Here is a 16391-nt window from a genome sequence, read left to right as displayed (position 1 = left end):
AACTCCTGCATTTTCACTGTCTTGTTCTTTGGGCAAAAGATCACTTGGATAGCTTTTCATTAGCTRTTGGAGATTCAGTGAGCTCCCATCTTAATGGGTAGATTTTTCTTTTGCTGGGTTAGTAATGCTTAATGTTTAACTCAGCAGGGTAGGCAAAGTGTTTGAGTATTCCTCCCAGTGGGCATTACCTTGCATTTATCAGCAAGAAATGGCATCTGCTCTTGCTCTGCCTGCACATCAGGCTTTGTTAAATCCAGCTGGAATTCTTCCTGTTTGCTCTCTTGACTACCAAAATGATTTGGGTTCATCTGTTGGTTTTGGCAATCCCTGTTTGCCTCTCATTTCTCATCATGGATGATCATAGTTAGGCAGTCTTGGCTTCACTATGGAACTTTAGGGCATACCAGTATGTGGCCATAAGGGTCAATTGATTATTCCTCATCTTATTTTTTGCCTGAGGAACATTTTTTGACCCATGATAAAAATAACACTCCAACTCTGTGACGTCTTTGAAAGATTGGCATGATAGCTACTTGTGACAACTTTTTCAAAGCTATCTAGTCATCTCTCTATCACTTCTGTGCTGGTAACAGTGATGAAATACAGCTAGTGAGATGTTTGCTTCAGCTTCTCAGTACCCCCAGTGTCCTGAGAGTTTACTGGTTCAGTCTTGGTTCAGTCAGTTTCCTTGGTTCCAGAGCTCCTACTCTGTAATTCCCAGCATTTTCTGTTTTCAAAATCTGCTCAAACTTTTGTTACTCTTTGCTGCTACCATGTCAGAACAGATTTTAATGAGAGACTGTCTTTCCTACTGGCTGCTCTATTGCCTCATTCCCGAGTTCTTTCCATGTTTTGGGTGTGACCTATCTGGGCCCAGTGACTCATTGCTCCTTAATGCAGCAACTCATCAGAGCACCCCTGGCTATAGCAGTTCATCACTGTTACCTGAAATGATCAAATCCAGGAGAGGTACCTTCCATACATCTCCTGTGCTATGGGCTGATAAAATACCTAATTTAGCTTCCCAGCAATGTCTTATCTCTCTTTGCTGCTCCCTTCATTCCACAGCATCCCAGCCCACACACCAACTCTCACAGGCTTCTGAGCTTTGAAGCATTTCAGGAATTTGTAATTTGCTTTTCTCTTCGATCAGTTCCTCTCATAGGCCTCCTAGTTTCCATTGTCCATTTCTTCTCCAAAGAGAGCACTCCTTATCACAGTAGATATGTAGAATAATTATGCCTTGTGGCTTGGGAGTTGGATAGAGGACCCTTCCCTTCTGGATGTTTGTCCTCCTTATGGATGTTTGTCCAACCAGTTCTTGAGGCTCTCCAGTGGTAGAGAGTCCAGTGCTTTATCTTACACAGATAAAGCTTTCTAGATATCTCATCTAATTCTTCCTAGCAGCTGTTTAAGCTTATTAAAACCTCTTCTATTCACTGTAAGCAGATCAGTTTATCCTCCCTTTATGCAGCTGCATTTTACATATTAGAAAACTATTGTTTTCAAGCAACTACCTTTAGTCTGCTCTACTAAATCATCACAGTTTCTTCAGTCTTCTCTTGTAGGCAGAATTTCTGAATCACTGCTCATTCTCAGTACGCTTCTTCAGGTTTTCTCCAATTGCCTCACGTATTTTTGGAAAGGCAGGGTCCAAAACTGGACAGAGCGTTCCACCCAAAGGCCCGTGCAGAGCCAGCTGGTCAGCCAGAAGTCCTGCTCATAAGCCCAAGGCTGAGGTTTGCCCTTTGCAGAGTGACACGAACTTGTGTCCATCTTGTGCTCCCCTTTAAGTCTGAGATCTCCTTCTGTAGAGCAGCTGCCTGACCAGTTATTCACTGTATTATTTCTTCTGTTAATCTGTCTTGTCACCTCTCAGGTCTCTGCATTCATCTGTGTGGATCTGCCAGCTGTTCTCTTTGACTTCTCTTCCCCTTGGTCAAAATTATTTTGAATTTTAATCCTGACCAAAAGCTAGTCTGCTTGCCATGTCTGCCAATGCGGATTTGATATTGTCCAAGTCAGGCTTAAAAATATTGACTCTTGCAAGAGCCACAACAGATCTCTTTGCTACTCCACCTGCCACATCCTCCCAGTTCGACTATGAACCATTTGATAACTACTCTCTCAGGACTTATTTTTTGATGAATTTTGCATCCACTTTTCCAACTGATTTTGCAGTAGTTTTGCCTRGACTAGTTTCCCTGGCTTTTTAAGATGACATTATGTGAGATGGTCAAAAGCTGGAGGAGGAACTGTGCTCAAATTCAAACCAAGAGCTTTTGTTAAGAAATGTTGTAGAACTTGAACCAGAACCGAATCAGAACAGTATCTCTCAAAGTTAACCTGAAATAGAACAGAATAAAAACAATGAGAGGTTGCAAAGCCCCAAAGGAAAGCCTTGCTAAGCAAGATGTTATGTACACTTCTCTTTCTCTGCCTGTAAAGCTGTTTCGTTTTAGAAGAAAAGAAAAGGCTTCATGGGGCTGGCTCCCCTTTCTGAAGGCTGTGTATTTGGCTATGATTATTCAAAGCAACATCTATTCAGATGGGGGGTTGTTTTCCCCTTATCTTCACAAATTCTTTATTGAGTAGGGGACTTTAATGCCTTGTGTGCCTGATGTGGTGTGCATAGACAGCATCCATGCAGTCCATGTTTAATTGACTTTAAAACCAGCCATGAAGAAGCTGGAAAGTTAAACTCTTGCTTTGCACAGCATAGTATCACTGTGCTGTTACTTGGTCTTCCACATCTTCTGGAGTGCACTGGTGGTAAATCTTACCTTGATGTACCAGCCGGCTTCTGTGTGTTACTTAGGCATGAGCTGAAAATAATCACTTCATTGGTATACTACAGTTGACTGTTTCAAAAAGCAATCAAGAAATGCTGCTTGGATCCCTGTCCCCAAAGGTGACGTTTAGCCTGTTTATATGTAAGTAGTAGAAATCACCAACAGATGCATTGCCTCTTTGGACTTCCTCAAGCTGAACACTGAGCTGGAGACAGCTAGCATTATGTCACCCATGGCACATGAGTATTCAGGTAATAAGGATCTGGCTGTTTATCATTTCTCATATATCCCCTCTTGCTCTCTCCTGCTATCTCCCTAGACTCTACAGAGCCCTTTACGATCACCACAGGCTTCTCATTATGAACTTTAACCGTTATTGTAGGATTTACAGACAAGCAATCCCAAGGGCATACTTAGCAGGAGGAGATTTCCAGGGAGCTTTTCTCTGCCATTCCTCATGCCCAGTAGCTCTGACTGATCTGCTTGACAGCCAGAAGGCCCAGACACATGGCACTGCATACATGCAGATCAAATCTTCAAATGCTTCTTAGCCATTCTCAGCACAAATGATAGGTTTGGCATATTTCCAAGGCTTCACACATGCTGCTTGCCTGCAGTAGAGGCAAGATGTGGGGGAGCCCTGTACAAATGTGCCCATGTCCTGAGCTGAAGTGATAGCCTCATATCCATTCCTCTTTCAGATTAGGGCTGTGCCTGTCTGTGGGAATACCACCAGGCAACTTCTGTTGTGCTCCCACGAGCAAAAAATCTGGGTACACCCATCTTTTCTTTCTGCCAGGAGTTTGCAATCGCCTGGCTTTGCTTGCAACTCTATATCAAGCATGGAGATCACTGGAATTATTACTCCTGATCTATCATTTACTTCTATTCAACCTTCAGCCGACAAGTCAGTTACAAGCACAACCACTTGGCACTGCTTAGGCTCACAGGAGTGAGAATTTTCAACTCAAGAGAACAAGCATGTCCTATTGTTGCCGCTACCACTAGCCCACCACTGTAGCTGGCAAGCATAAATTTGACCTTTTCTTTTGACATTCTGTTCATGCTGTCAGGTGTTGGGCTGCTGCAGTTCTGCTGTCATTTCTATCCTAGCATACAGAATAGTTTCACTTTGCTGTATGCTGTGGTATCTTACAGATTTTTCCTAATGAGATTGTTTTCTTGCAGCCCACCTCAGCAGCTCTTGTGCAAATGTTTAGGTCCTCTTTGGTCAAGGCAGAGTCCATCTCTTTTTTTGAGCCTCCCTCTCCCTCCTTCCCAAATTTTTCCCCAGCTATGCCTTCCACTATTTCTCGTCAGCTGGATGGGCAAGCTCTCACTGTTGAACCAGAAAAACTTCAGAGAAAGCAATAGGACAAAGCTTCTGACTTCCCCCTCTTAAATTTTCAGCAGAGATTAGCAGAGCAAGCCCTTTCTTTTCCAGTGCTGGTCACCGGCAATGGTGACCCAGTTGCCAGCTGACCACATGGCCTCTCACAGCCTCCTGTTTGTGTGCTGCGGGATGCATTCCTTGTGGCTGGCTGCACTGACTGTATTCTGATACCTCCTTGCTAGGTGCTGGCGCTCTGTTTCGTTCTGATCCTGGGATCCATGATGCCCTGTCTCCCTGAGTTCTCCTCAGCATCACAGACAGTGAAAGCAACACCAGCACCAGACATTTACACAACTAGTAAGAGTGAGTCTAACGTAGCACTTCCCATTAATCCTCTCAGAGCATTTCCAACTCTTCTTCCGACACAGAGAGTTCGGGGGTAGCATTCTCCCCTCAGCACCTGCCCTGTCTGCTGGGGCCCTAGCAGGGGGAGGTTCCTGGCCTCTTGGTGGTACAAGCCCTGATAGCAGCACCTTGTCTGGACCTGTTTTCATTCTCTCCTAGTCACTGTCCCAAAACTTGACAGATACTAATAGATAGACCATAAAGGAAAAGTCCCAGGGCAGACTGATTGTCTTCTGGAGAGCCTGTGTGTCCAGGGGAGCGTTTGCCTCACAAAACTGGGGGGAGTGGAAGTAGAGCAGGCCTCCTGCACAGTCGCACATGGACTAGGCTGTAGCTGGCTGAGCATGTGCTGACTACCACTATGACCCACACCCTGTGCATGAGCCCTTGTCCTTGCTGTTAACCCCCACTCTCCTTGTTTCCAGTTCAGTCGCGGAGCCTCCTATTCTATGATGAGGGTGCTGGCTCCTTAGAAGAGAGCTATAGTTCCTTCCTAACCATGGACCATCCTGAGGGTTGGGAGGCCGAAAAAGGGCAGTCTGAAGAGCGAAGGCCTCATCTGGCCAGGACACATGAGACAAGCAAATATCTGAGCAAATCCCAGCTGGAGGGTCCTGAGCAGAACCAAACTGACCCAACTGTCACCCACCTCAAAGAGCAATTCCATGAGAGGTAAGCAGGTGGGGCCACCCTCAGATTCCCAAACCACATCATGATGGCTGGGAGGGATCACCAGACATGCCCCGCTGCTCAAAGCTAAGGACAGCTGAGCTCCCTGGGGCAGGCAGCTACTTAAGGAACAATGGCTGAAGGAGGCCACTGATGGCAGGAGGCATAAGAGCAAGGTTGTCTCCCAGAGCAAACAAATGGGACTTCCATAAAGCATTCGGTGTCCCTCTGGCATAGAGCTGGGAACTAGGTGACTCAGATGGTCTCAGGTTTGCTGGTCATTCACTGCCCTGGGAAAGGGCTCCATCCTGATCAGAGCAATGGGCACAATGGCAGGGAATATGCCCAGGAGGGTGCAGTGAACATTTATTGATGCCTTGTCTTTTCTTTTTCCCAGGGAGACAAGCTCCAGTGAGACAGCTGAATTTTTGTAGCAGCTGCTGGACCTCAAGGCCTCATCTGTCTGATTGCAGGATTCCCTCCTCACCGAGCAACCGAGGGGACTTGGCGGGAGAGGACGCTGCATTCAGATGCTCCTAAACTGGCCTTGGGTTCAGCTCCTCCCCTTCCCCTTGGCCCCCTTAGTACTGATCTCTCTGAGGGGAGTTGCAGGACTGCCAGAACCAGCAATAAAAGACTGGCAAAGTCCTGAGACATCCTATCCTCCTGGCCTTGTCTCCTGCTTGAATGAGCACTACCCTATGGGTGTGGGCTCACCCTGGAATGGAAGGAGGTCAGAGGGAAGCCTCCAAACTATTCAGTGCATTCCCCAAAGCCTCCAGACCAAGGGGGCTGTCCCCAGGCATGTTCCCCTTGGTTACATCAGATGCACCTGAAGGAGAGAGAGTGAATGCTGGGTTTACTGCCCTGCCTGAGGGACTCAGGGGTGGGTGATGCTGGGGTTGGAGAGATGACTGAGAATTTGAGCTCATTCCTTCCCCTCCATCTGTTAATATCCTTCTGCCTCCGTTGAGAGAAAATCTAGTTCTTCATTGCTCTAGTTTTCTCTTGATGGATGTGCCTACATAACTTCCAGACCAACTATCTGCAAAGATCTGCACACAAACGGAGTGGGGGAGACAGATCCCAAACTCAGAATTAACTGCCAGCGTCTGGGCAACCAGAGCTCTCAGAGACAGAAAACAATTTCCCCTCACAACTTCCCTTCYTCAGCACCCTTGCTCTGGTGGGTGCTGAAAAAAATTTCCTTTTCTGTCCCCAGCTTGGGCCCTACAGTGCGGTGCTAACCAGGTCTGTGGCCTTCCTACTTTCCATTCTGCAGCTTTCCTTCTGAGAGCAGGTGGAAGAAACCCACTCCTGTAACCTGCTTCCCCTCCCAGCTCTCCATTCCCAGTTCTGCATCATGTCAGACAGGGCTTGTCTAGGAACCACCAAGAAGAGCTCTGCAGTGACAGCCCTCTGCTCTGGGAGGGCTGTCACTGGGAGCCATCATTCCCCTCACATCCTCCATGCATGCAGCAGACTGTTGTGAAAGCCCCTACGAACATTATGCAGGCAGCTCTGATGACAGGTGCTTCTGTCAAGAAAGTGGTAACAGAGAGTAGAATTGGCTGGGGTCATCAAAGATTGTTTTAGGGCTTTTTCTTATAATTGCTGGCACCAAAGGTGCCCTTCAGACCACACTTGATGAATGTGGTGCTGAAACAACCTTATCTCAAGCCGGTGCCATCCCGCTTTAGCACCCAGACATCCATTTCTGTCCCTTCTCCCTCCCGGGAGAARCCCTGCTGAAAGATTAAAGTGTCCCCTCGCTCCTATTACCTTGGCTGCCTTTTGCTGGAAGGACAATGTGGGACACAAGCACCTGAGATCAGGGATGTGCCTGCTGCTCCATATTTGTATGTGGGAGTCCCTGTGTGCTCCGCCAGGTATCGCCCCACATCGCTACAGCCTCTCCACCAGCCTCTCCTCTCCCYTCAGACTGGGAGAGAAGAGGGCTCCCTGGAGAGGCAGCATGAGATGGCTATCACTCAAGGACTGGAAGAGGTGCGGGTAGGGGCCTCAGAGCCTTCTCTCTTTTCTCCCCTTTGAAAGATGGTTTTGCTCCCTGAAGCCATTTGGGACAAATTTGGACGCAGCTAGCCTCAGCCATACATGCTTGGCCAATAGGGTGGGGAAAAGGAAGGCCTTCAGCACAGCTCTGCGCCTCTTAAGGTTCAACGGATCCGCTGGTCGCCAGATACCACTGCACTCCCCGGTCTCTTCCTCCACCCCAGCACAAAGAACCACTGCTGGGCCCAAGCACACCCTCCTCCACCCCAACATTTCCACTGTGCCTGCCCCCGTGCCTCCCACTCACACCGTTGTACAGAGACCAAGAGCAGAACTCATTTGTACATAGTGAACCTTATTTTGTATTATTGCCAATCCCTTAAGATATTGTATTTTGGAGACTCTCAGATCCTATTTTCAGTATTGTATTTTATTAAGAATTAGTGCGGGCTTTGCATCTATGAACTTTTTTCCTGTTAGCAGCTCACTTTCCCCCTATACTCCAGCAGCTGCCTCTTTCCTCCATTTTTTTTAAGACACCTTTCCCCCTCCTCTTATCACTTGCTCTGCGTTTGCTTTAGAGAAGCAGAAAAAAAAATAAAATAAAAAGATGCAGCATTAGCCCTGGGTTGACGGGTTCTTTTGTTCAGGCATGGTTGTTACGTGAGCCCACAGGCACAGCTTCTCACTCGTACTCCCTGCCTGTCCCATTCCCTAGCTGTGTGCAGAACTGCTCCAGTGCTGGGACCTCATGCACGGTGCTTGTGGCTAGAGGCAAACTGCAAACGTGCACTGTGATTTCTTTTGCAGTTCTGGACAAATCAATACAGTGCAATGAGCTGTTCTGATGAGACGGAAGTCTGTGCTGTAGTGGAGTCTGTGTGGCAAAGGCAATGCTAGTAGTTCTGTGACTCTGGTGCCATCCCCTTTGAAGCAATACTTAAATCCCTTAGTTAACTATAAAAGAACAACTGCACTCTCTTTGCTAAAGACTTGAGCTTTTATTGTCTCTTAACCTGTATGTTTGGTAGTTCATTTACATCTGCAAAAAGTGATATGCTGTATCCTGATTTCATGTGAAACACAGGCAATAGGAAGATGGCATCTTCATTTTCAAGTGRGTTTGTTAGGATTTGGGCACTGAAGCAGCTCCTCTCACAGTCAGCAACTCCACAACTGGAAGAGAGCCAAATCAAGAGGCAATGGGGTCTTGGAGATGCTAAAAGGAGCTCCGTCTCCTGCCTCTGCCTAAGCTGGTAAACTCTGCTCATGCCACCTCAGCAGAGGGGTTTCATTGCCACAGGAGGGGGGATATGAGGTTCAGTGCTTGCAACGATCTTTTTCTGGGGATTATGATTTCTCCGTAGGGATGAGTGAAGCACTAATCTGACATCACCTGTTTATGACAGGGCTGGCTGCAGAGCAGAGCTTGGGAGAGAGAGGAGCTCTCTCTTCTTAGCTGGGTCCATACTGCCAAGCTGGGGTTTGATGCAGGGTCCATGGTTGGTTAATCTGACACAGGTTTTACAGAGCTCCTGCAGAACTCCCTTCCCCTACTCACACCCGTAGACACAAGGAAATGCCTGTCTTTCCCTGCAGTTTGTGTCCTGGGCCAGAGCTGCTTTCATGGGACACCTAAGGGCAGATGCTGCACAGGGGATGGGTGATGGTGYCGTAGAAGGCAGGCAAGGCCAGGAGGAGAGAACAGAGTTGACGGAGGGAATTTGCTCAGYGACCATACTGCAGCAGCTCTATTTCCCACTTGGATCCTTTTTGAGAGGCACATTTTCTCCAGGACTGAACTAGTTTTAAGTAGAGGTACTGACATTTTTCCTGTGGCACCTTGTCCAAAAGCAGCCTTGTGTTAGTGCAATGCTGAGCCACCTTTGCTCACTGTGTGCCACAGTTTCCCCCCGCACTTGCCAGATTTTGTCCGATGGAAGGGCCCCTGCCTTCATTCCCTTTAAGAAATGTCAATGAACTCTTCAGACATTACCTTCAGGAGATTCTGGCCTTTTTTCTTGGCACGCACTCTGAAACATCAAGGGAAATCCGTGCAAGGGGAGAGCTCTCAGAAGGACGTGTTCTCAGGCTTCTGCCCCTTTAACATTGATGCGGCTCTAGAAACCAGAACCCCCACCCATCAGGAGAAAATTTCCTTTCATCTTGACAAATCCTCTCCATTCTGCAGCCTACTGGATAATTCTCTGAGCTGCTCAAAATAGTCACATTAGGATCTTTGATCCCTGCCACGTCTCCAAAAATGCAGCCAGCCAATCACACCTACCAATTTGGCTAYAGCAACTAATTAGAGCAGAACAAGAGAATCAGCAAAGCAAGAGRGCACCTTCTTTGTGAGTCACCTTCAGCCTCACTCAGTTACACTTGGTCTGCTCCAAATGCCCACAAACATAAACTCGGCCACTCCAAGCTGGGTTTTTTTCCCCCTATTTAGGTTCATATTTCTTAACAAGCCTGTGCGCTGTCAATACATACAAGTCTCGAACAAAGAACACTAACAGAACACGGTCTTCATTTTCCRGAGACAAATTATTCCAACCTGTTCTCTGTTACCAGGCCAACTCAAAAAAAAGAATTGACTTTGCAGCTCAGTGCTGCAGAACAGGCCACTGGTGGTCTGTGGGAACAGCGTAACTGGTACATCGATTCCTCATAAAAGGACACRTGTTATTAGAGTTCTCTGCAGAGCATCTCTGCTCTCTAAGTCCAGCACGTTCCCTCTAGGTGTTACCATTTGGGGTTGTGCCTGATAGTACTACGCACAAATCCACACAAGCCCATCATCAGATAGGCAAAGTTTGGCCCTGCTTCTTGGCAATGAGCCCGTGCTTTTGGACATCTTTTGGGGAGACCAGAGTGCAGAGCTGTGAACAGTCATGACAGTGCATGTAGTCAGGCGGTGATCACAGCTCTTAACAAGCCCCAGGCTCACCTGTGCTTTTGAGGGCTTGTTAATGATGACGGCACTCCCGGTCAGACACCAACCAAGTCTACAGTCTGGTTTGGATTTCGAACCTGGGTGCTGATACAGGCCTTACAGGTGAGCAAGGTGGAGGTCTTTCTTCCCATGCCTGGAGGAGGAGAACTGCACACTCACAGAGCTTTACTCACGGAGAAATACCACTTACTAGAAACCCAGTGCCCTGTCTGTGACCTGAAAAGCTKAAGGGAGAAAGGGGTCTGTACTGCAACCCTCAGCTGTCCTTGTGCAGTCCCACGTGTCCAAACAGAAGGAAATCCGTGCTCAGGGAGCTGGAAAAGCCCTTACCYACCTGGGCTCCAGGTGAGTGAGTAACCTAGGGTATCCTGGCCACCGGGAGGACAGGAAAGACCTTTGGACATCCTGTCCCCTGCTAGCATCTGCCACCTCTTCTAGAAGGCAAGAAATCAGGGAGCTTTAATAACAGCCTCTAACTGAAGGCCGAGGTAAGAGTAACAAGCAACACGGAATCTCCTGCAGAGCCAGCAGGACAGAAAGAGATGCAGAAGCCTGAGCAATCCTTTACCGCCCCCTCTTACGGGCTATTATATCCCATTATGGCTCCTTTTCTCTCTGATGTGTAACAGGCCAGACACAGGCAAGCGAAATCTGAACACGTTGCCTGTATGACAGCTGCAGAGTTTGGCACATGACTAGAAGAGGCAAAATCTTCTGTTCACCTCTTCCCCTTGGAAGAGGTTTTCTCCAGCACATGAACAGCACCTACGGGAGCGCAGAACATCCCTAGTGTCTTGTTCCTCTCGCCTCCTTGACAAGAAGTGCTGAGACACCAGGGCATTGCTGCACCTGCTCCCCCGGGAGGTGTCCTGCCACATGGACCTCCACTTCCCTCCTCAAAGCTGCTTTCCTATGGCCTCAGTGCAGCCATAAGCCTGGCGTCAGCGCAACCATCATCAAGAGAAAAGCATCCTGGGTCACTTTTCTCTCCTTCCCGTAGCTGGTGCTAATTCATCTGTCCCCCACAAGCAGCACCCAAAGGGACCTACCAGTCACGGGTACGATTCACTCCCAGCATCACAGTCAGGCATCGGTGGAAATGTCACAGCACAGGCAGAGCACTAACAAACTTGCTGCAGGTGTGAAACTCAGAGAGCCTCTTCCCAGCGCTGTGGCAGCACGAGGCCAGGGCTGTGGGCTTGCACCCTGGCTTGCGGAGTCCCTCCTGGGAGAGGCTGGAGGAGCAGGGCCCCTCGCGAGCCGCTCCTGCCCTGCTCCCCAGCCAGCACCGAGCGTGGCAGCCCGCTCCTGCCCCCCTCGCTGGCACCCCGAGGAGCCAGTGGGAGAGCAAGTCCCTGTGCATTCCCAGGCCTCTGTCCCCRTCCCCCTGGAGACTCTGCAACCTGCCTAGCGGTGCTCTTCAGGCCCATTCGTAACTCACCCATCGCCATGCATCCTCCCTGGGCACCTCACTGCTGCCTTTAAAACAGCTTAGGGCTGGAAAAACACCTGCCTCTCAGCACGCTGGGGGGCTTTCGCTCCCTTTCCTGGCTCCTAACTGCCCCGGCCCCGCGATCTGGCCAGTGCCCTCCTGGGAGCAGGGCTCAGATCCGGGGCTTTGCTCTCCCGGCACCCCTCTGCCCCGCTCTGCCCGGGCTCCCGTAACACCAGCAAGGTACCTGCTGTTTTTCTTTTCCCTCAGTCTTCTCCTGCTCTTGATCTCCAAGTTGCCTGTGAGCAACACGAGGCAGCAAAGCACAGCCACAGCGCCGGAGGAGCAGGGGGCTCGCCGTCAAGCTCGCGGGCAGAGCGCGGCCCCAGCAAGCAACGGCGCTGAGCCTGGCGGCAAGGGAGCAGCGGCTTCCCCCGAGCAAACTCTGCCCGGTGCGGGCTCCTCGGGGGGAGGCAAGCCGGGGAAGGGGAACAAAACCTCTGTGGGGGCTGCCGGGGCTGAGTCACGCTGCGGGAGGGGAGCGTGGCTCCCCAGCAAGTCACGACTGCGCGGGGGAGCAGCCGGGGGGCTCGGGGGCTGGCAGTGCCAGCTCTGCAGGGACCCGCGAGGGGCAGGACAGAGGGGTAATGTCATCGTGACGCTTAGGAGAGGACAAAGCTTTGGTGTCTTGAGCTGGAAGCACCCGTCGTGGTTCCTGGGGAAAAGCAGGGCCCTTTCTCAGCTCCTGCTTTTTTTCTGCATTTGGGCCAGGAGCTGRGTGGGAGCATCTCCCTTCCACAGCTGCCCGGAGCATGGATGGGTCAGGGAGCTTGGTGAGAGGGAAAGTGAGGACACCTATGGTGAGTAAATAGTAAGAGGAGGCTGAAGACACTCTCCAGCTCCTGTTCTGCCATGGGAAGATAGGCAGCATTGCTGGCATTGGACGTGACAGTAATATAGTCCCACGGTAATACATGATTATAGGACTTTGCCATGGGCAGCTGATGCAGGGGGTGGCTGTAACAGGCTTGAGGCATAAATATCCCAGTGCCCAGCAGATGCAGCCTCAGTGTATAAATCTGGGGCAGAACAAATCCAAAATAAGAAGTCATAAACATACGGGAGTTTTGCAGGGATACCTCAGCTCAGCTGGCACCCTGCAGCACTGACATGGGAAAAGCTAGGGCAGGCCAGAGGTGGGCCTGGGGTCACAAAGTCCAGTYCCAGCAAAGGACAGGCAGACAGTACAGCTCTCCTGATGGCTGTGGACAGAGATCAAAAGGGCCTTTCTATAGCTGGACACAAGGACCAGAGAAGAAATGCCTTAAATTAACAAAAAGCAGAGATAATTTGTCTTCCTAAGTGGCAAGGTGCCACTGCCCACAGCCAGAGGACACTGGCCCTGGGCAGCTCTCATCCATTTCRGACAGGAGGTCAGAGCAGCAAGTAGTTTGTTCTGCTTGGGCTGATGCTGTGCAGCTTTTCAGGAGCTCTGAYTTTACCTGAATGTGCGTTTATGGTTAACATGAACGGCTGAGACCCACCTTGCGGAGCATCCCTCGGAGACCAGCACACGCCAGCCTACCTGCAAGCAGTGAGGGGCAGCTGATGTTGTCAACCTCCTCCRTCTCTCTGGTCTCGAAAGGGTTAAGTGCCAGTTTCCGAGTGTCTCTAAGGTGACACGCTCCGGTGTAGCACTCCCCCCTCTCCACGCACACACATGCACACACTCACGCTCTCATTCTGCTTTGTCTTTTGAGGGCTGCTGCAGGATCGGTGCACAGGCACCTTCCTCGCTGCCTTCCTCTCCCTGCCTCTTGAGTTTGGCTGCTGCTAAAGGAGACGCTGAGCAACGTGCCTGGCCCTGGGTGGGGGGCTCAGCCCTTGGCCCCCACCGAAGTCATCCTGGGCTCTTCTTCGCCTGCAGGGAGCATTGCCCTCTCTGGACTCGCTCTTTCCTAAAACCCCTTTTCCAATCAGGATTGTGTTTTGTGCTCCCTCCTCATGCCCCTCCTGCCCTTGCAGTGACGGCACCTCTGAGGAGCAGCACCGACATTTCTGGGTTTCTGTGAGTTATTCCTCCCCTCCAGGTACTTCCCGTCTCGCTGTGACAGGGCAGAGGAGACAGACAGAGGCTGAGCTGCAGAGCCTGAGCTGTGCAAACTGCTATCAAGAGGCCAATAAACATCACTGCGAAAGTTGGACTGTTGCTCCACCGGTTTTCTCTGTGATTCTGCATCCTCAGGAAATTAAACCTCACCAGGATCATCCAGAGGCCCTGGGGAGGCAAAGCAAAGGAGTGTTGTGCAACCGTGCTGGGCTGGATTGAGCTGCTGAACAGTTTGTGGCAGCAGAGCAGGATTCCCTGCCTGGAGACACATCTCATCTGAGCATGGCTGAAGGTCCCAGGAGCTGGAGAGACTTCACCCCAGCCAGGGGCGAAAGCGAGGTGGCCACGGGGGCTACGGCAAGCCTCGTGGGAACAGCAGATGCAGAGAGTGAAGGGCGAGCGCAGTGTTCAGGCCTCCGCAGCACGGACCCTGCCTGGGAGGAGATGAGAGGGGCCCAGGCTGTGACGGAGGTGGAGGAGCAGTTCCTGCACTTGCCCATCAGAAAGCAGGTCTCTTACAGGTAAGAGCCCCCTGGTCCCTGAGTGCCCTGGGGATGGGTGGAGGAGTGGTGCAGCCCTGGCCTTGGGACTCTCCCTCCCAGAGGGCCAGGGAGCAGAGGAAGCTCTTCCCAGTGGCCACTGGAGTCTTTCCCACAAGAAACGTTCTGCATTRCTGTGTCATGGTCGTTTCTGAGGGGAAAAAAAAGCCCTTTGGTGGTATGGTGCAAATCACTGTGTGCCTATCATGGTCCATAAGGGTGACAACCTGCCAGGCAGAGGTCAGTGAGGACTGGTATCTCCCTGCACATGCTGAGATTTGTTCCTTTTCCTCTAAAATCTAGTGCTAAAACCAATTTGCTCCTTATCCCCAGCATCCTTTCCCCATCGCAGCCATCTGATCACCGGGACAAGGGAACTGGTTAGTCCCTGCCTTCCCCACCCATGAAACAGTCCTGTCTCAGTGGCAGTTTCCCCCTTGCCACCTTCACAGGCCCCTTATTTTTCCTTCTACCCAACTCCCTTTTCCTATTCCAGGGCTGTGGTCTCTCCCAAGTCCTTCTCCCTGTAATCTGCGCCCAATAGCTTCCCACGATCTCTGGCAAGATTCTCTGGGCTGGACAATTCCCTCTTTTTCTGCAGTGCTGTCTTCTTGTGGGTTAGTTCAATGGATAAAAGGAACTTCCGATAAAGTCAGTTCTCCTCCACCCCAAGGCACCTTGCTTGACTCCCAGGTCCAGAAGTCTTGATCCCATCTGGGGAGGCTGAGCAGTGATGCAAAGATGAAGGGCCTGAGGTTGGGGATCAGGCTGGAAAGCCTTTGGGGACACATTGCAGCAAGAGGAGTATCTGTCCTGACTCTTGATGTAACTCTTCTGCCACRATTGCTCTGCTTTCAACTCACCTACCCTTGCAGTAGTCAAGCAAAATCAGTGGAGGAGAAGAGTGATTTTCATAGCTTCCAGGGAGCTTATGGGAGCCCTTGCCTGCTTAGGCTCAGATGACCTCCTATTCCCAACTCCGGCCATCCTGCCCAAAATCCTGCTTGGGTTAGCTCCTCCAGGAGTGCAGCACTACTTTTTCTCCTGCAGGAAATAAGGTCTTGTGTCTCATTTCCCCCTTTCTTACACTATTTAAGCACTAGATTTTGCAGAATGGCTCTCAGGTCTTCTTGGTGTAAGTGGAGAGAGATCTTTTGATCCTGCATCTGCCCAGAGCAAAAATGAGCATGTACAATATCACCCCTGGGCTGCTTGTGACCGCTTGGGTGACTGTCTGGAGGAGAAGATGAGAGCTGCCTCCTTACCTTTCTTCTGAGCTGGCTTGGCTCAGGGACTTCTTTCCATCCTCCCRGGCTCAGTGTGACAGTGGGTCATTCAGTGCTCGGGAAGTGCCAGATAGTTTATGAGCAGGCAGGAAAGCTGCACCAAAGATCTCGGCATGGTGCCTGCTGCCATGGAGGCATGTGCCGCAGAGGCTGGACCAACAYTCCAGTTGCTGGCTTGGGGTTCTGSGACTCAGGTGCGCAGAGCTCTGCTAGGAAGCAGATTTCCCTTGTGAGCTACCAAACACACTTGGTCATCCACTGGCTCTGCTCCCATGAGTATAGCAGCCTTTCTCCTCCCTTGCAAGGGCTGCGATGCAAACTGTGAGCAAATTGCTCTCTAATGCTGCAGTAATGGAAACTAATGGGAAGCTGCATTAGTGCCCGCAGAGCAAGAGGGGCCCCAGAGCTGACTCATCTCAAGCGGTTGTTACTCCTGCAGTGGGTGGCGAGCAGGAGCCAGGAGTGGCAGAGCCCTTCACCACACAGCCCTGTGTCCTTGAGGCTGTGAGGTGGGGTGATACACTCAGCTCATGACCCTAATTTGGTTCCTGGGGCTGTCTCTAAGATGCCAATCAGGCTTGCGAGGGTTTCTGTCCTGATGCCAGGAAGGATGAGGGATTATCGTGCAAGGTGGAGGGGGCTGAGCGGGACTTAGCTGTCTTCCTCCAGGTGTGCATGGTCTCATGAACAGATTAGCCAGCCGCAATTATCCGGACTCCCTGGGGATGAAGGAAAGATTGCAACCTAATTTGATCAGCCCGAATGTGGTCCAGAATTCTCTAATATTGCTGGGGATTGTTTACATCCTGCTATTCCTACCCCGGAGCATCCACACATGCATCTCTGCTAATAC

The 16391-nt window shown here is 50.5% G+C and overlaps 1 protein-coding gene across 1 annotated transcript in view; it reads left to right on the top strand.

The window, feature by feature from the left end:
• Positions 1-7833, top strand: part of CREB3L1 (cAMP responsive element binding protein 3 like 1) — a 43899-nt gene extending 36066 nt beyond the window's left edge. The window contains exons 11-13 of the mRNA XM_085305451.1: positions 4368-4488; positions 4956-5202; positions 5597-7833. Of these exons, the coding sequence (XP_085161577.1) occupies positions 4368-4488; positions 4956-5202; positions 5597-5633 (405 nt within the window). The 3' untranslated portion in view covers positions 5634-7833. The remainder of the gene's footprint in view (positions 1-4367; positions 4489-4955; positions 5203-5596) is intronic.
• Positions 7834-16391: the final 8558 nt, after the last annotated feature.

Source organism: Rhea americana, unplaced genomic scaffold, assembly GCF_003343005.1.
Source record: "Rhea americana isolate MKP2758 unplaced genomic scaffold, rheAme1 scaffold_102, whole genome shotgun sequence".
Lineage (NCBI taxonomy): Eukaryota > Metazoa > Chordata > Aves > Rheiformes > Rheidae > Rhea > Rhea americana.
This window is presented reverse-complemented; position numbering and strand designations above follow the sequence as displayed.